At 45.3% G+C, this 23,665-nt stretch overlaps 1 protein-coding gene across 7 annotated transcripts in view; it reads left to right on the top strand.

Annotated features, from left to right (window-relative positions):
- Positions 1-23,440, top strand: part of BPTF (bromodomain PHD finger transcription factor) — a 94,199-nt gene extending 70,759 nt beyond the window's left edge. For 2 of the 7 annotated variants that reach the window (XM_080923202.1, XM_080923205.1), the window contains 11 exons: positions 808-916; positions 2,272-2,489; positions 7,463-7,691; positions 8,250-9,136; positions 10,309-10,391; positions 10,543-10,768; positions 12,054-12,403; positions 15,438-15,630; positions 16,362-16,446; positions 18,567-18,753; positions 22,544-23,440. In XM_080923202.1, coding sequence (XP_080779328.1) covers positions 808-916; positions 2,272-2,489; positions 7,463-7,691; positions 8,250-9,136; positions 10,309-10,391; positions 10,543-10,768; positions 12,054-12,403; positions 15,438-15,630; positions 16,362-16,446; positions 18,567-18,753; positions 22,544-22,580 — 2,604 coding nt within the window. In that variant the 3' untranslated portion in view covers positions 22,581-23,440. Of the gene's footprint in view, positions 1-807; positions 917-2,271; positions 2,490-7,462; positions 7,692-8,249; positions 9,137-10,308; positions 10,392-10,542; positions 10,769-12,053; positions 12,404-14,591; positions 14,766-15,437; positions 15,631-16,361; positions 16,447-18,566; positions 18,754-18,857; positions 18,981-21,797 lie in introns of those variants that run through there. The other 5 variants (XM_080923203.1, XM_080923199.1, XM_080923200.1 and 2 more) reach the window with 5 other exon arrangements.
- The last annotated feature ends 225 nt before the right edge of the window (positions 23,441-23,665 follow it).

Genomic DNA, 23,665 nt, shown 5'->3' with positions numbered 1-23,665 from the left:
CTCTCGCCTGTGCTTTTAGTTCATCTGTGTTCTTTCTGATCAAGAAGAAGTGCTGACATGCACTTTATGTCAGCTGTATGTGCACATAGTAGATGTCACATTTCTTTGGCACTAGTTTCATGGGAAAAGTTTAAGTTAAAACGTTCTGGCTCTAACTATAAAACTGAACTGATGTGCTTTTTTTTTTTTTTTAAAGATTTATTTCTTTATTTTATGTGAGTACACTGTAGCTGTCTTCAGACACACCAAAAGAGGGCATCAGATCTCATTACAGATGGCTGTGAGCCACCAGGTGGTTGCTGGGAATTGAACTCAGGACCTCTGGAAGAACAAACAGTGCTCTTAACCACTGAGCCATCTCTCTGGCCTGATGTGCTTTTTAAACTATGAAAGGATATTGGATTTTTGTTTACTTATTATAGTCTCCAGGTTCTAGGACTCGGCCTCTTTAGTTTCTGTTTTCAAAATTTCACCCTTATATCAACACTGAATACAATTTTGAATCTAACAGTGGGCAGACAGAGGCAAGTGGATCTTTGTGAGTTCCAGGACCACCATTGCTATAGGAGAGAAACCCTGGAGTTCTAATTTTAGAGCAGTTTTAATCCTTATGCTGTCGTCGTCGTTGTTTTGTTTTGAGACAGGGTCTCTCTGTGTAGCTCTGGCTGTCTTGAAACTCACTCTGTACATCAGGCTGGCCTCAGACTCACAGATCTGCCTGCCTCTGCCTCCCGAGTACTGGCATTTAAAGTGAGCGCCACCACCCTGCTGAAGCGGGTTTAATTTCTTGTCTTTGTTCATGCGCAGGTGATCACAGGGCCTCAGATCCGCCCTGGCATGACGGTGATTAGAACGCCACTCCAGCAGCCGGCACTAGGAAAGGCAATCATTCGGACGCCAGTGATGGTGCAGCCAGGTACTTGCTCGCACATGCCGGGGAACTGCTTCACACAGGAAACTGTGACACACCTCTCTATTAGAGAGTGCCAATTGAAATTAACACACATGCACATTAATTTCTAATCCATGGTGAGGTGGGGTCACAGATAGATACTGTATCTTTCTCCCTGAAAAAAATGAGTAAATTCAAGTTTACTTACAAAGCGAGTAAGCTGAGGCACAGGGAAGGTAAAGCATTGAAGAGCAGAGCAGGGCTCTTGTCGTGTAAGTTAAAGACAGCAGTGCCACACCTCACAGTTCAAACTGCCATGTTACAAGTCAAACTGGGACCTGGACCTGGCGTTTGATGGTAGAACTTTTGCTTTCTGTGCTAAGGCCCTGTCTTTGGACTTTGGCATGGGGTAGGAGGTGGGCAAAAACACAGTTGAAGATAAAAAGATGGAAGGAAAGTTCAAAAACAGAGATGGCTCATCAGTGAAGGGCATGTGGCTTGAATGTGTAATTTAATGGTATTTCAAAGAGAACATGAGTGTATTGGATTATCTCCGTGATTTTCATGTAACCGACCAGAGCCAGACATTGTTTTGATTTATTTCACTTGATATGCATGAGTGCCTGATTGAATGGGTGTTTCTGAACCAAGTGCATGACTGGCACCTACTGAGGTGCATCCCTGGAGTTGGAGTCATGGACAGTTGTGAGCCACTGCAGGGGTGCTGGGAATTGAACTGGGATCCTTTACAAGAACATCATGTCCTCTTAGTCACGGAGGTATCTCTCCAGCCCCCAGAACCAGTCTCTTTGCTGTGTTTCTGCTAGTTAGCAGTATCATGTGCTAAATTGAGAAATACCCAAGCTGTAGTACACAGGACATGGCTCTGGGCTCCTGAAGCTCTCACAAGTAAGTCTTGTGGGCCATCTGGAGTGAGTAGATGGGAAACGAGCAATAATGCAGAACCTTTCCAGCTGCTGTATCGTTTCACAAAGCTGCCAAGAAAACACAGAAGCAGATGTAGCCCAGAAGCCATTGAGAATTTACTTTACAACCAAGAGAATGATTTTTGTTTCAAGAGTTTGTTTCCTAGAACTCACTGTGTTGACCAAGGTGACCTTGAATTCCCAGAGTTCTGACTGCTGGGATCATAGGCATGAGCCACACTGCCTGTGTGCCTGGCCTGGCCTGTTATTGTTTAATTCTAAAGTCAGCAGGACTGGCTGCAGTCCTGTGTTTAACTCATCTTGGGTTATTGACATCCAAATGTCTGTGTGAGGATTGACGTGAATTGCATTCATCTGAGGTGTCAAGCTATCTTAATTCAAAGTGTATGGTAGTAGTGTGTGAGTGATGAGGGGGCCTTGTTGTTTGTGCAGGTGCACCCCAACAAGTGGTTACTCAGATCATCCGAGGACAGCCTGTTTCCACTGCCATTTCTGCTCCAAATGCAGCTTCTTCAGCACCTGTGCAAAAGGGGTTAACTCCAGGAGCAGCGGCCGGGACTCTGCAGCCTGCGGCTTCACAGAGCCCTCGTCCTCAGCAAGGGCAAGTAAAGCTCACCATGGCTCAGCTCACTCAGTTAACACAAGGCCACGTAAGTAACTTTGCTTTAAACTTGAGTGTAACTTCCATTTCAAGGAATCTTGATGCCCCATTCCGGCTTCGATGCACACCAGGTGTGTGTAACAGAGCACAAATGTACATCCAGGCAAATGCTCACACATATAAATAAAAACTATACAAACAAAGAGGAGAAATGGCTGCCTCCTGGAGTCAAACCTATTATTGACAGCATAATTAACGTCTGGCCCCTTAGAGTCCTTGGGTTGGTTATTGTGCCAATGAAAGGGATAAACCTTTCAGTTACCAAAATGTAGTTAGGTGGGCAATTTTTATGGGGGGGGGGAAACAAAGCAAATTTTGAGTGCATTAAACTGATTGCTTGTATCCTTCCATATTGTTGGCTAACCTTTTCCTACCAAACCCACAGCTCCCAAAAGTCATTGCCTGTGGCCCTTGCTGGCTAAGTCATAGAATGAAATGCAAGGATCAGCAGTAGCTCTGATGCAGCTAAGCAGCGCAGTGTGTGCTTATGTGCTGGGATAAAGTGGGCAAGTGCTGTGCCGGTGTAAACGCCTGGGTCCATCGCACCCACAGGAAGTCAGCTGTGAGGGCTGCGAAGGTGGCTCAGCAGCAGCTTTCAGCAGTAACTCCATCTTCAGGGGATTTGGTACCTTCTTCTGAACTCTGAGCACCTCCATACATGTGCAAAGATACATATGTATGTACAGTTTAAAAGTAAAGATAAAAGTGTGAAGCAGCTATTGCTGTACACATCTGCAGCCATTAAGCTCGAAGAGAGACCAGTAGATCTGGGGAGCTCACTGTCCAGCCAGCATAGCAGATACAGTGAGTTCACAGTCAGTTGACTATGGTCTTTTCAAATGAGGTGGAGCAGGCTAGAGAGCCGGCTCAGGCCTTAGGAGTGCTGACTGCTTTGGTAGAGGACACGGGTTCATTTCCAGCTTCCACTCGTGCTCACGGATCTAGGGATCTAACACCCTCTTCTGCTTTCCAAGTGCTCCTGCACATGCATGGTACTCGTATACTCAAGCAAGCTGGCAAACACATGTGGAAATAATAAAGAAATGTTAAATAAGGTGGTAAAAGAAAGATACCAGTGTCACACACCAAAAACCATAAACTTGGAGTGGTGCCCTGTGCCTCATTCTGGTAATAAATTCAGTGTTCTTTTCTTTCTTTTTTTAGTATTTTATTTTGAGACAAGGTTTCATATATCCTGAGATAGAGCTGTGAACTTGAGGGATTAGAAGTGTTTGCCAACATGCCCAGTTTATAAGATGCTGTGGGTTGGACCCAAGGCTGTACCCATCTATCAGCTCATTTGTTCCTTCCTTCTTTCTTTTATTTTTCTTATTTGTTGTGTGTGTGTGTGTGTGTGTGTGTGTGTGTGTGTGAGAGAGAGAGAGAGAGAGAGAGAGAGAGAGAGAGAGAAAGACAGACAGACAGACAGATAGACAGACCGACAGACAGACAGACAGACAGATGAGGGTCTCACCTGGTCACCAAAGCTGCCCTCGAATTCCTCATCCTCAGCCTACACTGCCCAAATCTGGGATCATAGAAACAGTGGGCCCACTTCTCACTTTGTTTTTTAATCTCCTTTGAGACAGGGTTTCTCTGTTGCCCTGGAACTTACTGTATAGATGCAGCTACTCTTAAATTCCCAGCAATCTGCCTGTCTCTGTCTCCTAAAACATGTGCCACCACTCACTCTCAACTACTTTTTTCTTAACCTTTCTTTTTCTTTCCCTCCCTCCCTTCTGCTGGCATCAAAACAAAAGTCTTGCAGATTCTAAACAAGTGCCCCCTGCTGGGCTACCCAGCCCCATAACTTTGTTTAAATACACAGAAACTGCCAACCATACACTCAGAAGGGAGTACTAGGAATGTTGTGAGTTCAAAACAGCTTGGGCTACAAAGGGACATACCCTGTTGCAAGAAACTTTAATTACCTAATTAAAGTAATTTATAAATTGAGTTTTATGAAAAATAAAAACCCCAGAGATGCAGATACAACTCCATTGGTACAGACCTTGCCTAGTATGATCCTGGATTCAATTGTTAGAACAACAGAAGCAGAGCGGGGTCCCAGCTGCACCTGGCCTCATACCTGTAAAGTGTCAGCTCCTCCAGAAACTGGAGCAGAATAAATAGGTAATTTAAGACCTGATGAAACTACAGAATGAGCTCAAAGCCATCTAGGGCAGCTTAGTGAGACTTCAGAGTAAAAGGGGGTTTGGGTGTTATTCAGTGTTAGAGCTACACAGCCTCTGAGTGATCTCTCACAGAGAAATACAATGAAGCAGGATTGAAGTGGTTTATGAAGTGCACTACAATGAGTAAGGTCAAAAAGAGAAAATGGTATGCCCAACCATAGATGTTACCCAGACAATAGACCCAAGTGGACATGTTACCCAGAGTTTTCACAGAATTAGTAAGGGACTGGGAGGAGGTTCGGTGGGTAAAGCTCTTGCTGCACTAGCCTGATGACTTGTGGGGACTTGCAGAACCTCAAAAGCTGCACAGCAGTGCGGAGATGGTCTCCAGAAGCGCATTGGCTGCTGGCATTTGCAGCAGAGAACAACAGCAGCCCTCTCTCAGACAAGCTGATAGGCAAAGACTGGAACCTGAGGTTCTCACCTGAGTTCCATGTGTGGATAACCCCCTTCAGAGGCAGACGAGCGTGAGCGCGCACACGTGTGTGTGTGTGTGTGTGTGTGTGTGTGTGTGTTTTTAATTAGTACAGATCAACAAAAGGTAAGTCCAGGGCTAGAAATACACATAACTCAGTGGTGGAGAATTTGCCTAGCACATGTGAGGCCACTTGTCAGTTTCCAACAAAGTGCACATGTAAACACATCCATGAAAAGAAAGAAGCCAGGAGCAAAAAGATCAACTGAGCTTGAAGGAGGATGAAACTTAAGTGTCCGAAGCTCAGAAAATCTCACTGGACCTTGAGGGAAACCTATATTGTAGCCATCTACCTAGGAAATTGGTCTAAACTCAAAAGGAAGAATTACCAAGGGGTCACCGGGGGTTCCTGCACATCTAGCAAAGGCGTGAGCGTATTAGTTAGGCTATTTTTTATCAGCCTTGGTGCTGTGTAAGATTAAAAATGTGCATTCTTGAGGGGCTGGAGTGTCTCCTGTTGGTGTGACAGTGTTCACTGAAACATATACTCAGCAGTGTGGTTTGTAGGAATTCGTAACTTACAGCCACGGAACGTCTATGTGGTAATTATACAAATGGAATGAGCTAACTACAGCTTTACAGTTGTGCCTCACAAGGAAAACGCTGCAGTCAGGACTTTTTCTTCTTGTTAATTTATTTTATTCATATGAGTGAGTACACTGTAGCTGTCTTCAGACACACCAGAAGAGGGCATCAGATCTCATTACAGATGGTTGTGAGCCACTATGTGGTTGCTGGGAACTGAACTCAAGATCTCTGGAAGAACAGCAGTCAGTGCTCTTAACCACTGAGCCATCTTTCCAGCCCACAGTCAGGATTTAAAATAAGTAAATAAGTGCATTCAATGTGGTTGCATGTGTATAGGATTTAGACATTGGCAAAACAAAGGCATGCCTCTGAATAGGGTACAGGACTGCTTCATTTTACCCAAAGGGCTTGTTTCCCCCTTTTAAATGAATATTGCTTCTTTTTAAGGTTTATTGTTTTATGTGTAGGAGTATTTTGCTTACGTGTATGTGCATACCTGGTGCCAATGGGTGCTAGGAAAGGATGTGGGATTGCCTAGGACTGGAATTTCAAACAGTTGTGAGCCACTGTGTGGGTGCTGGGAAATAAACCTAGGTCCTCACAAGAACAAATGCTCTAAACTGCTGGGCTCTCTAGCCCATGGATGTTGTTTCTGTTGTGGAGTGCTCAGTGGTCATATGAAGATAAAGCCCTAGGTAGTGATATCCTAAAGAGATACAATGTTTAAACTGTAAAGACAGCCCTTTCCTCTAGGGAAAAGGACTGCAACCAGAGCACATCACATTCTTGTTGTTTGTAACTATTACTTAATCTGGCATTTTTATGGCTTGGTCATACATAGAATGCTGCAGGAAGAAAACCAGAGCTTATGGAGCCGAGCGTAGCCTTCTCAGATGGAGAGCTGTCTATGCCTCCTAACTCCATGCTTTCAGCTTTTCGAGCTTGGCTTGGCCGCTAGGTTTTAGACAACATTGCCTGTACATGTAGACTCCTGGTTTCTGGTTCCCTTTTCCTAAGTCCTGGACCTTAGTGGGTCCCCTGACTCTTGTGTTCTTACATTCTGTTTCTGAACCGTGAAGAAACACAGATACAGTTGGGCAGTAGCATACCTTCCCAGAAAATAGCCCTGGATTCAGCCATTTTGGAACACTTAACAGAGTGCATAGGACATTGTACAAGAACAAACACAGCCTCCAGAAAACCTGCTCACTGTTTTCAGCACCTTTAAGCAAGGGACTTTTTTCTTTCTGTGGCTCTGAGGATTGGGTTTAAGGGCCATGAGTATTGCAGACCGGCTCTCTGCTGCAGAGACACTGTCTAGCCCTTGGGTGTTTTTGAGGCAGGGTGTTAATATGTTGGGCCAGGCTACCTTTAAATGTGTGCCACTATACCTTGAAGCGCCTTGCTGCTTCTGAGTCACTGAGAATGAATGATTAGGGACTGTGGTAAGATTCGTTCTGCTAAGCCACTGAGTCTCCCTGTGTGAGAAAGACTGGAATAAGACTACACGTAAAGATGTTTGAAAGTATAAAATCAGATGAATAAAGTGGTCTAAAGTAAGAATCGGGTGTAATGCTCAAGTCAGTGGTGGGTTCTAGGTTATCCTAGGGTACCGATGAGACCCAAACTCACAAAATTTAGTTAGTCGATTGATTGGAATTAGAGTTTTGACCTGAACACGATAGGTCTAACCTATTCTCCCAATTGCTTTACAGATTTGTGATTTGAACACCACATATTCCATGTTGTCTGCTTTTCCCACAGGGTGGCAACCAAGGTTTAACAGTAGTGATTCAAGGACAAGGTCAGACTACTGGACAGTTGCAGTTGATACCTCAGGGGATGACGGTCCTTCCAGGGCCAGGGCAGCAGCTCATGCAAGCCGCAATGCCAAATGGCACTGTTCAGCGTTTTCTCTTCACCCCACTGTCAACATCAGCCACGGCCATCAGCAGCAGCACCAGTAGCAGCAGCACTAATGCCACGGCAGCAGGTAGAAACGCTGGGTCACAGTCCGTACAGGGCCTGGTACTCTGCCTCTAGCCAGCATAACAGCCATATAGTCCGCCTCTGCGCTTCATGCCTTGTTCCTAGACTCACTTCCAATCAAAATAAAGCAAAACTAATAGGCAGGCAGGAGGAGCAGAATAACAGACACCATGGTCCTGTGCCTGCACTCCTGCTCCAGCCTTGGTAAGCCCTGAAGATGAGGGCTTCTTAGGAAGACCTGTGCTTGAGAGCTGCAGGCCCAGACCTCTTTGTCAGCCTCCTGCAGGTTCTCAGTGCCTGTTACCGTGCCTTATTGGAAGAGTGACACTTGACGGGAGCTTCCGAGCACCCAGCTGACACACACACAGAGGACATCAGGGACTGGTTCCAACTCCCCAGTTGAGGAGTTACCAAATCAGAGTACACCTGAGTACAAGGCTTCCTTCCATCTTCTCTACTGAAAAGCAGTTTTGCCGGCTTCAGGAAATTCTCTTGAGAGTCTTCTTTCTCCATAGTCTCCCATTCTCACATCTGGAAACCATTTTGTCTTTCTTCTTTACAGGCTCAGGTGAACAAAAACAGAGTAAATTATCACCCCAGACCCAGGTACAACCAGCCACAACTCTAGCACCAACTCAGTCATCAAGTGCGAGTCCTGGAGAAGCCCAGCCACAGCCTGCTCAGCCTGCAACACAACCCCAGCCCCAGCCCCAGCCCCCAGCTCAGCCTGAAGTCCAGACCCAGCCAACTGTCTCATCCCATGTCCCTTCTGAAACACAGCCCTCCCAAGCACTGTCATCTAAACCCCTGGTTGCAACACAGTGTCAGCCTCAGAGCAGTGTACAAGGACAGTCTCCTGTTCGTGTCCAGAGCCCACCACTGACTCGAATACGTCCATCAACTCCATCCCAAGTGACTCCTGGACAACAACCCCAGGTTCAGACTACAGCCTCACAGCCGATTCCAATTCAGCCCCCCACATCTCTGCAGGCACCTTCCCAAGGCCAGCCACAATCACAGCCCCAGGTACAGTCTTCAACTCAAACTCTTTCATCAGGACAGACATTAAATCAAGTTACTGTTCCATCCCCATCCTGTCCTCAGCCACAAACACAACAGCCACAGCCCCAAGTCATTGCTGTGCCTCAGCTCCAACAAGTCCAGGCTCTCTCTCAGATCCAGTCGCAGGTTGTGGCTCAGATACAGGCTCAGCAAAGTTGTGTGCCCCAGCAAATCAAACTGCAGTTGCCCATTCAAGTTCAGCAAAACAGTGCTGCGCAGACTCAGCATACTCAGAGTGTGGTCACAGTGCAGGCAGCCAGTGTTCAAGAGCAGTTGCAGAGGGTTCAGCAACTCAGGGATCAGCAGCAAAAGAAGAAGCAGCAGATAGAAATTGAGCGTGAACACTCCCTCCAAGCTTCTAACCAAAGTGAAATCATTCAGAAACAGGTAAAGTTATTAAGTCAAAGCAGCATGTTCAGTAGTGTGAATTATTGTGCTGTGCAGTAGACGTAGTGATTTGGTTGTGTTAGGTTTCCTGAACGAGACAGAGTCACTGGTGGGCGACCTTGGAAGAACAGAAGCCTGGCTTGCCGGTTCTGGCCTGGGGCTCTTATTGGACATGTAGCATCGGTGCTTATTAGAAACCACATTCCCCTGGTAGAAAACTGAGTGCTAAGGCCACCACCACAGTGTAGCGATTCATTTGAAGTCATTTGATTTGCAAGTATCATTCCTTTATTTGCCTATTGACTAAGCAAATTGTGGGCAGACAATCCATTTGCATTATTTGCCACACCTTTGTAAAAACGTCTTAAATCCAGGTGTTTGTCTGTAGTTCCATGTAAGGTGGCCTTGTGTAGCAGGGGCATCCTGGAGTGGCATCTGGGTGCAGTAAGTCACTTCAGACAGAGCTCTGCCAAACGAAGCTGGTGACCTGCAGTCTTACTGAAGACAATCCTGTCAGCAGCATGTGCCCCGGTCAGCACGAGGCAAGAGGTCTTTCTGAGCGCTGAAGCACTGTCTGCTCCCTGAGCTGTATCCCAGTTAAAACTCATATCTTTATAGCCACGTGGGATTTTGAGGACTAGATTCTGCCATCTATGTGATTGTAAAGGTGTCAGTTAATATTTCTATGAACTTAAGTCCTCTGGCATGTTCAAATCCCAGCTTTTGTATTGTTTTCACTGTGACCTGTCTTCCAGATCTCTGTATGGGGACAGGTGCTCTTGACAGCTTGTACTTGCTGCTAGCACAGTGGCTGAAGGCCTGCTGAGCACAGGCATTGGTGAAATCTGGGGCTGTGTTGCTTACCATTTAATTTCAGACAACTTGGTTGATTTCTTTGTATCTTGGTGTTTATTTGAAAAACCATTCCTATATTTTAGTGTTAATGTAGAGACTAAGCAATGTCAAACTTGGCTTAATTCAGTATTTGGTGCCTGGTGAGACCCTGGGACCACCTAGCCACTTTTATTCTGGTTGTATTAGTTAGCCACCTCTCACCAGCTGAAACACCAGCATGCTTTATTACTTCTGCTGTGTGCTGACTTACCTGTGCTTGTCATATATGTACATATATGTTATATATGTACATATATGGAATCTGTTCTGCTCTCAAGGTGGTGATGAAGCATAATGCCGTCATAGAACATTTGAAACAGAGAAAGACCGTGACTCCCGCTGAGAGAGAAGAAAATCAAAGGTAGGAGAGTCCCAGGCCACCTGAGAGTCTGCACAGTTTTGCTCCTTGCAGTTCTGCACTCGTTTGCACATCATCTAGGGTGCAGGCAGACGGTGCCTTACTGTTCTGGGTGGAATAGACAGCATTACAGAGGTTGTGTGTTTTTCTCTAGAATGATTGTCTGTAACCAGGTGATGAAGTATATTCTGGATAAGATAGATAAAGAAGAAAAACAGGCAGCCAAGAAACGCAAGCGGGAGGAGAGCGTGGAGCAGAAGCGGAGTAAGCAGAACGCCAGCAAGCTCTCTGCTCTGCTGTTCAAACACAAGGAGCAGCTCAAAGCCGAGATCCTGAAAAAGAGAGCGCTCCTGGACAAAGAGCTACAGATCCAAGTGCAGGTGGGCACAGAACCTCACAAATTTTCCTTCCAGCATTGCTTAAGCCTAAAATTCCAGCATGCTTTCTAGAATGCACATTTGTGCTCATAGCTTGGAGAGTAAAGGACGTGTGTGGCTTTTGAGTCAGGCAGCTCTGAACTGTCTTCTGTGTGGGTGAAGAAGACTATGAATGTAGGAAAACAAGTACTCACTTACAAAGACAATTTTTCCTAACCTAAAAATGATCAAGTATGCACTGCTAATTCCTTCATGCATATTTGCAGCTTTCTAAAATGGGAAGTGTGGGATATTGAAAGCATCCCATAGGATATCTTGTACAGTTTATACCCATCAGACCAACCAACAACATTACTCACAGGGATCCTCCTACCCACGTGCTACGGTTAAAGTTGTGTGCCACTACACCTGGCTTCTTTTGGTTATTGTAAGGGAAAATAATAGTTAACTGTACTCTAGAAAAGGTGTTTGAGGGCGGTGAGTGTGTCCGTGTCCGTCCAGAATAGATAGACCCTGCTGGTTCTGCCTCTGCCTCTCATCTCTGTAGAAATGCTGCAATTACTGGCTGGCTGCTACATCTGCCTTTTTGTATGTTCTGGTCATTGAACTCAGGATTTTGTCACAAGCGCTTTTACTCATTGAACCATCTCACGAGCCCAGGATTTCAATTTATAGCCAAATCTGCATGGAGAAAATAGTATCTTTTGGATAAGTAGCTTTCTGGGGAGGGGAGGTAGTGTTTTGAGATCTCAAGCAGGCCAGGCTAAAACTCATTGTGTTACAGATGAAGACTTTTTGAAGATTTATTTGTCTATTTTATGTCTGAGTACACTGTAGCTGTCTTCAGACACACCAGGAGAGAGCATCAGATCTCATTGCAGACGGTTGTGAGCCACCATGTGGTTGCTGGGATTTGAACTCAGCACCTCTGGAAGAGCAGTCAGTGCTCTTAACTGCTGAGCCATCTCTCCAGCCCCAGGGGAGGACCTTTAACTTCTGATCCTCCTGTTTCTATCTCTTGAGTGTTGGGATTTTGTTGCCTGGGTCTCCTCACTTAAATCTAAACAAAGCATGGTAAGGACAATCTATTTCTTTTTCTGTTCACTGCTGTTCAGAACCAGGCAGATTTCTGAGTTCAAGGACAGCCAGGGCTGCACAGAGGAACCCTTTCTTGAAAAACCAAAATCAAACAAAAAGAGCTATTTGGCAAATGGAGGTAATGTCCAGTCCCTGTCCAAGTTGCTCCATCATGTAACCCTGGTGATCATTTGTCTTCAATTGACCACAGGAAGAGCTGAAGAGAGACCTGAAAATGAAGCGGGAGAGAGAGATGGCACGGGTGGCACAGGCCAATGCTGCCTCAGTGCCCACGCCCTCGGTGCCAGCGCCAGTGCCAGTGCCAGCACCAGCACCAGCAGCCCCTCCAGCTCCTCCTCCTTCTCCACCTCCCTCCACACATGGTCTACCACCCGCAGGCCACCCCACAGCCCCACTGCCTGTCGCTTCCCAGAAGAGGAAGCGGGAGGAGGAGAAGGACTCTAAGTCCAAGAAGAAGAAGATGATCTCCACCACCTCAAAGGAGGCCAAGAAGGATACCAGACTGTATTGCATCTGCAAGACACCGTACGATGAGTCCAAGTACGTGCCTCTCCCCCAGCTTAGTAGTAGTGAGCAGTTGGCAGCACTGGGAGAGGGCAGGCCAGTGTGAGGCTGGGCTTGGCATCAGTGCAGTGGCCTTTCCTGTCAAAAACAAGCTTGCTGTGGCCTCTTGCTTTCCCAGAGCTCTTTGTAGACTCGCTCCTAATCTGCCAGCACTGCATCGTGCAGAAGGCCACCATCCCAGCTCTCCCTGGTCTCCTTTCTGTGATGGCCAAGTCCCAGAGTCTGTCCTAAAATGTATGGCCCCAGGAGACACCATCAATTCCCTGTTTACAAAAGAAAGAAAGAAAGAAATTATAAGTTAGTATTGTTGTCTATGTTTACACTATCTATTTGGAATCAAAGCCAAAAATGAATAAATGAATGAAGTGTTCCTTTTGACCACTTCGTGAGTTTCACACTCAAAACTTGATGAGCATGGTGATGGGGAGCTGTTTTTGACAGTCATGACTTGTATTTGGTGACATAAATGAGATTTTTAGAGATGTTAGTCCATAAATATACTTTCTCATTTTCTTCCTTTTTTGTCATTACTATTATGCAGTGATGTATTTAACCTTTGTCTGGAAAATGAAGATGTAGGACAGTGTTTGTAAGAATCATTTCACAGTACCAAAAACTTACCTGTGCTTTTAAAGAGAGAGTCAGAAATTCTTACTGTCTGTCCGTGTGGTGCTGTGGAGACCACTCCATGGGTCCTAAATCACCATCAGTTTCCAAATGTCAGATGGACACTGTGCTGGGAGACACGCTCCCTGGTGAGCCCAGCAGAGTGTGGCCGTCTTCACACCCCTCGTGTCCCTCATTGGTGATTCTCCATCGTGTAAAGCGTGGCGCCCTGTGCACTAATTTCTCCCTGTAGTCTGTACAGTCAGTGTGCCTCACTTTAAGTAAAATACCCTTGAGCATTGAAACACAGGAATGACAGGGATGGGGAACTTTACATAAATGTCAGCTTTGAGCTGACAAACCTTTACACAACCTTCTTGGGATGTTGACATTGCTTAAAATGAGGTGCACACATGTGCTCATTCTGTGGAAACGGCCCATGATTTTATGGCTAGTTCACTTTTTTTTTTTTTTTTTTTTTTTTGGTTTTCCATTGACATTTCCACACAGCAGGTCCACTCGCCCCCTACCAAACCAGCCTGGTTTGAGCATTGAGTCACTAGCTTCTAATGGAAGTTATTAAAAATTGGAAACTCAGGTCCTGAAGTTCCTTCCAGTGCACATACCACCTTAAAGAGGCAACATTTAAAATACCTCAACAGGTCATCACCTGAAGCAGGGAGTGTGGGTGTAACGGTTCAGAAGAAAGGGTCCCTGGGCATAGTCGAAGTGCCTCACTGTGTGTTTTTCCCTCACAGTAATGAGGTGTTCCCCAAGGTTCAGTTACCAGAGTGAGCTTGGTATTGTGGAAGGGAACCAGTGTGGCAAGGCCAGCCTGGTTGCCAGCGAGTGACAGAGGCCTTCACAGCTCCCGTCCCCAGGGATAGGCGGTTTAGAGAGCTGCTGGGGCTTTTCCTCGGGACCCTATGTCAAAGTCTGGGCTTCACCTTCCTCACACTCCCCTCGCCAGGCTCTGTAAACAGGAATGACTACATACATGGACCTCTCCTTCATAGCACGTGTGACATTTGTCCTGTCCACCTGGCTGGCCTGCATGCTCCTGTACTGTCATTTCTCCTTGGTGTTTGTGCTCTGCTTTGTTTCCAATTTAGTTTGTGAGATACATTTTCAAACCTATCTAAGAAATAGCCCTGGCATTGAAATGGCTTCTGTAGAATAGGTTTGACAGATGTAAGTCTTTGATTCTTTGGCTTTGGTTTCTGTGCCTGTTACAATTTCACACACATTCATTAAAAGGAGGCCATTACCATCCTTGTGTTGTTAATTTTTTTTCAAATTCCAGTTATGTTTTTAAGACCCATATTTCACTAAACAGCGTGTTTGTTGAAATGGATGTGAGTGCCGACGTGTCCACCCTTGGGCACAGGGTCAGATGGCTGTGTTTGCCACTGGTAGACTGGTTGCATTCAGGGTATTTAGCTGACTCATTGTAGAAATTATCCTGTAAGAAATCGAATCAGGGTAGAGAAGACAGATTTACGTACCATGCAGCTCAAAATGACAACTACAGTGTCATTTTCGTTGTGAATGCTTTTAGGTTCTATATTGGCTGTGATCTTTGTACTAACTGGTATCATGGAGAATGTGTTGGCATCACAGAAAAGGAGGCTAAGAAAATGGATGTGTACATCTGTAATGATTGTAAGCGGGCACAAGAGGGCAGCAGTGAGGAATTGTACTGTATCTGCAGGACACCTTATGATGAGTCACAGTGAGTTGATAAGAGCATCTGTTTGACAATTCAGGAAGCCGCATTGCTCGATTGGTCACTTAACCTAAAAATGAAAAGCAGGGTCTCTCTGCTGTGTCTATACACCTACATTACAAAGCCTTTTCAGTTTTCTCCTCTTTTCCCTCTTTTCCTCTCCTTCAAAATGTATGTTGCTTCCTAGTGAATGATTGAGTTGCATTGGGGGAAATGTGGTTATAACAGATTTGATTCTCCAGTATGTCACAAAGTAATGTGAGGAAAACAGCCTGTGTATCTGATGCGGCACTCTATACAACTAGAGCCGCACCCTTTGGGAAGAGCTGGGGCTTTACTAGCTCACTGATTTTGAATGCTCATTTGACATGGCCCTAGTTGAAAGATGTTTGGGCCTTATTTTGAGCTTTAAAATCAATCAAATGTTTCACGCTTTTCTTCAAATTGGTTCCCCATTAGTACACAGTACTTTTTAATACGTTAACAATTGTTCTTAACATCTAAAGTGCTTGGTTAACATATTGGGATGTCACTCTCAAGATAGTAAAAAAACCATAATGCTAAAATTACCTTATACCCCAGGGGTTAGCCTGTGTTCAGTTGCATGATGGGTAAAAGGAAGGTCTGAGCCGAAGCACCCAGTCCTATGGCCTCACATTTCCATTTTGGATCTTGCAGATTTTATATTGGCTGTGATCGGTGTCAGAATTGGTACCACGGGCGCTGTGTTGGCATCTTGCAAAGTGAGGCAGAGCTCATTGATGAGTATGTCTGTCCACAGTGCCAGTCGACAGAGGACGCCATGACAGTGCTCACACCACTGACAGAGAAAGATTATGAGGGCTTGAAGAGGGTGCTGCGCTCCTTACAGGTGAGAGGCTGCTGACTGTTGCGTCTGATTGTGAAGCCAAACCTGCCTCACTGTGGACACGGGTTTGAATTTCCCATTCTTCAGTGAGCACACTCGGCTGTCTCCTGGCCCCCTGGAGTGAGGGGCTGGACAGAGTGCACTTTTGCACATGCCAGTGACATGAAGCTTACAGAAGGTGCTACCTCCCCTGTTGCTCATCTGACACTGTCACACACTGTCCACTGTCATAGTCAGGAGAGCTGGAAAGGACACCCTAGTCAGTGCCTAGCAGAGTGCTGTTTAACATCCCTCTCTGCCACCTCATGACCCAGCAGGGAGAGCAGCAAGCATGCTGAAGGCATTGCTGTGCCACCGTCCCACAGCTGATGGGCAGCTCATCGAATAGGAATGAGCATGTAGGCTTCATGACCCTCCTGCTGGTGACCCACTCCCGTCACCAAGGGCCTCAGAGCTACCTTGGAGAGTTGTGACTGTTAATCGTGCTCACTGAAGAAAATCTGTGACTCTCACCCAAGTCACCTTGTGTGAACAGTTTCACTTCTCAAATGTAAAGCTCACTTGAATGTTCAAGGTTTATTGTTCCAGCAAGGGAGCTCAATAGTGGTAGTGTATAGATTATATAGAATATAGATATATACGTGTGTGTGTGTGTGTGTGTGTGTGTGTGTGTGTGTGCGCACGCGCACACACACGCTTCCACTGACACTCATGATACTTTTTCTCTGTTGTAGGCCCATAAGATGGCGTGGCCTTTCCTTGAACCAGTAGATCCCAATGATGCACCGGATTATTACGGTGTTATTAAAGAGCCAATGGGTAAGTGCCTGAACTGGATAGGAGGACATGTTTCAGAAGTCTTGGGCAATGTTCTGTCATCTAAGAATCAGATGTGCAGACAACAGTGTAACTGTCAGTCCCTTTGGATGCTTACTTTGGGATTTTTTTTTAGCCCAGGGTGGCTCAAACCTGAAGTGCACCTCCCAAGTGCTGAGGTTAGAGGCGGCACCACCATCTCGAAATATCTGTTAAATTTACATATGCATGCCTCTGAGCCAGCAGCTTGATGTGGGACAAGTGTATTTTCCTGCAACAACATGATGGCCAAACACTGAAAATGAGCCCAGGAGCCTGTGTCAAATGGCATGTAAGGAGAGCTGTGTGGCTTACAGACGGCGTGCAGTGAGCCCAGGCTGCTGCACAAGCAGACCCAGTGGCCAGCAGTGGAGAGAGGCCCCTCTCCAGGAGAGAAGGCATTGGTAGAGCAGCTGTCACTATCAAGAGGGGCAGCTACATGTGGTTCTGTTGAGAATAAAGTACCAGCTGGAGAAGTTAAACTAAAACAAACAAAAAAAGCTTCTAAATGGGCAAAGCCTTCCCTTTAGCCAGTAGAATTGTATTTAAAGCCAGCGAAGTGTTCTTAAAGAGGAGAGAACATGAAGGTGACAGGAAGATTCCGTCAGATCCACGTGAGGGCCGAGTGCACAGCTCTGCAGTAGAGTGTCTGCACAGGGTAGTTGGTGTGTTGGTCTCTTCAGAATAATGGTTCTAATGACTTGTGTGCTCTAGGAGCTCAATTTACTGGAGCTGGGAAGATGGCCAACAAGTAGGACAGCTGGCTGCTCTGCCAGCAGACCAGGCTTCAGTTCCCGGCACCCACATACATGATGGTTAACATGACCTGTAACACACAGGACCTAACTCCCTTCTTCCCACTGCCTTCTTAATTTATTAGCCAACTTCAACTTTTTAAATTACTTGTGTCTGTGGTTTGGGGACAGATTTCATTCTATAGTCCAGCTTGGCCCTCAACTCCTGCCCCAAGCAATCCTCATCAGATCCCAGCCTGCTTTCCTGTGTCTCCTTTCTTAACACTAGGAACACACTCTGTGCACCTCCTCTGTAGACATGTCAAGGATATATGGAGCTGTAAGACATCATGGGAGAAAGTCAAGTTACCCATCTCTGTCTGGGTTTTAAACAATAAACATTATATTCTAGTTATCCCCCACTCCCTTCTTGTTGCTTTGAAATAGGGTCACACTCTGTAGTCCTGGATGATCCTGAACATATATAATCAGGCCTCTTGGGAGCTGGGATTATTGGTGTCCACCATTCCATTATAAAGTTCATAAATGTTCATAAAAATGTCTACATGGTGTGGAGTAACTTTAAAATGGTGGGTTGCTTGGCACTCAGGAGGGAGAGGCAGGTGGATCTCTTACTTTGAAGGTAGCCTGGTCTACAGAGTGAGTTCCAGGGCAGCCAGGGCTCCACAGAGAAGCCTTGTCTTGAAAACAAAGAAAGATGGTGGTTTGCTCTTGGGCAAGTAGCACAGTGTTACTAAGTGGCCACTGCTGGTTGTGTTCAGGGGCGATTGTATTCAAAATTCTGGATTCTAATTAACCTTGGCATGCATAGTTATTTGTGTTTGTTGTTTTAAAGATAAAGACAATTTCTGCTGGGCATGCTAGTGTATCCCTTTAATCCCAGCATTTGGAACACAGAAGCAGGGAGAACTCTTGAGTTCTAGGCCAGCCTGGTCTAGAGTGAGTTCTAGGATAGCCAGAGCTATATAGAGAGACCTTGTCTCTCAAAGCAAACAATGAAAAAAAAAAAACTTTCATATGCATAAAACTAACTGGCGTGGTTTTTCTTTACTGTAAAGCAGTCGAATGAATGGATGTTGTTCTCTAGAGTTAACTAAATATTAAATATAAAAGAACCTTCTTAGCAGCAGCCAGGATTTGGGTCTTAGAACCCAAAGCAGAACATTCCTCATGAAAGGCAAACTAGCCTCTCATGCTTAGTAGACGTGCAGTAGCAATTTCAGAAAGATTCAGCGTGAACACATGTTGCATTCGTGAGAGCTGCAGGACATGATTACATTGGGGGAAACCTTAAAGCTTTGAAAATATTTTATGCTTTGTGTTTTTAAGACCTTGCCACCATGGAAGAGAGAATACAAAAACGGTATTATGAAAAGCTGACAGAGTTCGTGGCAGATATGACCAAAATTTTTGATAACTGCCGTTACTACAATCCCAGTGACTCGCCTTTTTACCAATGTGCAGAAGTTCTTGAGTCATTCTTTGTACAGAAACTAAAAGGATTCAAGGCCAGCAGGTAAGCATGGGTGCTCAGGAGCCTGAACCAAGTCACTGCCCAAACCCTGTACTGTCCCACTGAAGGAGCGGCATAGAGTATTGACTGTACTCTCTTATCTTCAGATAAGAGATACTCTTCCTGCAAAGTCAAGACTACAGCACTACACTAGGCACTGCGGTGCACAGCCTTGAGACCAGCCTGGTCTACGTGAGACCCTGTCACGGCAAACAAACAAGACTGTGGCATTGTGGTCTATACAGTGGGGGCAGACAGAGTGAAGAGAAAGGCCTGTGTCTATTACGTGATTAAAATGAAGTCTCTGTGAAATGCTTTCTGTGGAGTCTGTCTGCAGAACTCTTGACGCGCAGGGAGAGCTCCTGCTCCCCTCCAGCCAGCCGAGGGGAGTCCAGCAAGGGGGCTTCCCGTACGCTTCTGTATTTGTGCTGCATCTTAGAAACCATCAAGTGCTGGTTTTCTAGGTGTTTTTCTAGGCTGTGCAGACTGTAGGTCCTCAGTTTTTCTAAACCACAAAAACATTGAGATTAAGATTTTGTTATTGTGAGCTCTGTTCCCTTCTGTTTCTCAGCCTCAGCCCCCATCTCAATCCCATGAAGTTCTTCTTCCTGTAGAGCTTGTTGCCTCTCAGGTTACTGTCACTGCTCTGTTCTGTAGCTTTGAGATCATCATTCACCATCCCCCCATCCCCACCCACTCAGTGAGTCAGAGACAGTCTGATCGTATAGACCTTGGATACGCTGGGGATCTGGGCCTCTGTGCATGTCTAAGGTGTTCTTAAAAGACTCTATTCTGAGTATTAGAGTTGGTGTTGTGAGCCCAGGGAAGCTCTAGCATATGTTCTCAAGGCTGGTTGCACACACTGGCGCAGTATTCTACTTCATAATCTTCCTCTGAGCAGAGTCTTGGGTCTGTTTTGTCTTTCTTCTCCCATAGCAGGAGCTGTGTTTTAGACACAGTGGAGGAACATGCATAGGAAGATAAGCTCTCAGTAATAAGAAATACACTGTAATCTCATCTGTCATGAATCCAGTGCAAACCTAACCGCAGAGAACTTCACAGGTGGTAATCCCAAAGTTTAATAGAAAACCACAGAGAAATGTAACCTAAGATCCTTGTATCTGTGTTGAAGGTAGGGCTGGCATCTAGCACATGGAAGCCAGATTAGCTGATACCCAAGGACAGCCTGCATCAGCAAAGGAAAGGTCCGTGGTGAGCAGAAAAGTAGAGCCCAAAAAGATGGGAAACTTTTTACAGACAACACACCCCCGAATCATGTCCCAAGAAACTGTCGAGCACCCTGCATCTGCATCCTGGTGAACAGATTATTGAGAATAAGCAATACCTGACCAAGACAGATTAGGAAAGAAAAACTGTAAGCAATGAGAATTTACATCATAAAAATCATTACTGTGTCTGATACTTGGTGAAAAGTCCAGAATAGCAGAGAAGATAGGATATTACCAAACGATTACGCAGAACCATTGGTCAGTGAATCCTGCCATCAGGAAGCCCCAATGCTGCCATGGGGATGCTGGGCACTGAGGAAGCCTCCACTCTTCAGTTTGTGGAGAGAGGACACTGATCAGTTTGCCAAGGCAAGGGGGCAGGTGGAAAATAAGCACCACACATACCGTGCCATAGCGTTGCCAAGTGCCAGGGCTTCCAGAAGGTAGAACAGTACACCTGTGAGTTTAGACTAATGACCTGTCTTCAGGAAACATGATGTCAGCTTACATGTGTACAGATGTAAAAACAGTTCAGAATGAAAGCAGGATACTTCTAATGATGTAAGGAAAGTGCCTTCATGGATCACTCACTACACATGCTCTAGCAGAAAGACCTTGGGTGCCTGGCATGGCAGCTCCTCCCTTGGTGGCACACATCTTTAGTCTCAGCGACAGAGTGAGACCTTGTTTCAAAAAGCAATCGAGGAGGGAGAAAGAAAGTAAAGAAAAGAAAGAGTCCTTGGGTCCAGGAAACAGGAGGTCCCAACAACAGAATGTCTAAAACCTAGAGGACATTTAATAAAGCCAGAATATGCAGCAAGTGCCCAGGTTGGAAGACAGCAATAGAGTATGCCAAGACAGCAGTGCCTGGGGAAAGAAAGGGTTCAGCCATTAGATCATTGTCAGAGTCCAGAAAGCATAAATAACACTGTGAACTTAAAGAAAAAACAGAGTGAGGATGATGAGCCCGCCCTTTCTCAGCAAATGCCTCAGCCTATGAGGTGCTGCAGACAGACCTGTGAATTGAGGGGAATGAAAGGGCTCAAAGAGGAAAGCAGGGGAGTGGTCAGGTGAGCTCACTTCTCATGAAAGCCCTGTGGAAGCACAGCTGTGACAGGAGGGAGACGAGGTTGCTCTAGGCCCAGGGAGCAGCTCAGAGCACAGCTTCCTTCCAGAGAGTGCTTTCCCATCACACCGAGTGTAGCTAGTCCTCTGATCACATTTCTAAAAGTGTCTTTGAAAACTTGGTGCTGTGAGTCCTACCCGTGCTGCCAAACATGGAGGCAGAATCCCTAGGGGAGGGCAAGGGAGGAGAAAAGGCAGTCCTTGAGCTTATAGCAGAATGAAAGGATGTGAAGAAGATTCAAAAGCATAGCAACATTTTCTGTGTGTGTGTGTGTGTGAGAGAGAGAGAGAGAGAGAGAGAGAGAGAGAGAGAGAGAGAGAGAGAGAGAGAGAGAGAGTTATCAAACCCAGGGCTTCAGTAAGCTCACATGGTATCATTGACATCCAGGAGTAAGGAAACTACCTCTTGCCAACAAGTTTCCTGTGGCTCTCTGTATAGTAAGGCCTTGGTGTGCATTTACGAACCCTGGATTTTTAGAAACTGGCTCAGTTGTGCTCCCATGCATTCATCGTAGAGAACTGCGTGCTCTCCTGGTTAAGGCTAGCGTAGTGAAGGTGATCCTTAAGCCCTCCTCCGTCCCTGACCACACCTCCCAGTTTTGATTTGTGTTCTCCAAGATTGTGTGCACATTATTCTCATGACTTTGTTCTGATTCATCATTTATACCATCCGTGTTCTTTCTTTTCTTGCAGATTGTGATATCTTTAGTCTGAATGTTTAACTGGAATCAGAACTGGATGTTGGGGTCACTGTTTATTGTACAACGTGATTGCCTAAATTCAAAATCCCCTTCCCAAAAGTTGAAACTAGTTAATATAATTTTTACTGTTAAATACAGCCATGTAGATACATAAAAGTTTTATTCTGGCAGCCGAGTTGGACAATGTAAAGGATTGTGAGTGCCGGGGAGCTGTACTTCCCACCACTGCTCTATACCATGCTGACGCAGTCCTGCTTCCTGTACAGTAGTTTGGTTACTAATAGAAGTTGTGAATAAAGCTGTGAAAAGAGGAAGACTTTCTGGACCTGAACAGAGAAATGTGATGATGTTAATATTATTTTGTCTTCTGATAGAGCCTTCCATTTTCTGCATCGTTGTAAATAGGCACACACACCTTTTACTATGGTGATGCTTCTGTAAATGTCTTATTTGTCCCATTTGTTGAAATGGTGTAATCTTAATAAACAATATATATTCACTTATATATACATATATTTTTAAACATTGGCTTTTTCCAGGGAGCTACCATGTTTACTGTACAGTGAGAAGTTTTACGACTATAGTATAAAGATTTCTTAAATGTTAACTTTCTTCTGTTTGCCAAGGATGAGGGGCAAAGCTCATCTGCTCCCCGGGCTGGCCTTGGCATCCACACAAAGTGTCATTGCTTCACAAACGAAGGGTGCTTAATTGTCCCCTTTTTTCTGTATTCTGTAGGTCTCATAACAACAAGCTGCAGTCTACAGCTCCTTAGAACTCAGCGTGTCACCTAAGCTAGACACAGCAAGACTGGCGCTCTGAACTATTTCAATTAAAGTGCCAGCTGTTCTCAGTCAGGCTATCCCGACAAGACTTGACCGTGACCTCGTTCATGTCGGTCACAACAGTCCAGTTGTATTCTTGGCCAATTTTGTCCAACGGACAAAGGAAAAGCAAAGTCAACGGCACCGTTGTCTTGTCGAGAGAAAATGGCTTTACTATTGTGGCAGAAGCAGGAAACTTTGTTTATTGAAAAAAAATAAAAGAAAAAGCAAGAAAAAAAAAAAGATGCTATGGGGTCAAGTGTAACTCCGTGGGAATGCCACATCCGCTCTTCAGTGAAGAAGCTCTTTAGAGTCTCAGAAAACTTTTTGACTGTATTTATTTATTGTTGCAAAAAAGACGCTTTTTTATTGCTGCCCTCATTTGTCAGCTAATTATTTTTTCTTATAAAAATCCAGCCCTGGTTTTGTGTATCCACCCTGTATCCTGTCATGGTTCCTGTAGGTGAAGTACAAGGCGACCTCTAGGTGTCTTTTCTTTCTATGAAAGGAGCTGCTATGTACACTTGTGCACACACAACTGGGAATCAACAATGAGTTTATTGTTCACAGGAGACACAAATGAAGCTTGCAGAAAGGTTGGGCTAAGTGGTCCTGGACTACAGACGCCGCGGCCTTGCGTGCACCAGTACAGATTGTCATTTACTCTGCACCAGGCTAAATGAGCAAAATCTATTTGAAGGTATCTTGTTTGTAAACATTTGTCAGATTCTAATTTTTTTTTCTTTTTGTATTAAAATTCAACTATGGATGTATATGAATCGAAATAAATGGAGATAATTTTTCTCCCACAGACGGAGGTCTCTTTGAATGTGCGCTATGATTACCTGTAAGCCTTTATGGGGACGGGGTGGGAGAGAGACCAGGAATGACAGTCAGACCTGGATTTCTCCAGAATAGCAGAGACCCTTTCCTAAGTCTCTTGTCACCACATGAGAGGAAATCTCCAGGGAGCTGGCCCCCTGCATCACTTAGTCATACCTGTAATAACAGGAACATGACGCAGAACAAGTTGCCT

This window comes from Micromys minutus (assembly GCF_963924665.1).
Source record: "Micromys minutus genome assembly, chromosome: 10".
In the NCBI taxonomy this organism is placed as follows: Eukaryota; Metazoa; Chordata; class Mammalia; order Rodentia; family Muridae; genus Micromys; species Micromys minutus.
The sequence above is the reverse complement of the archived record's forward strand: the minus strand, read 5'-3'. Positions and strand labels throughout refer to the sequence as shown.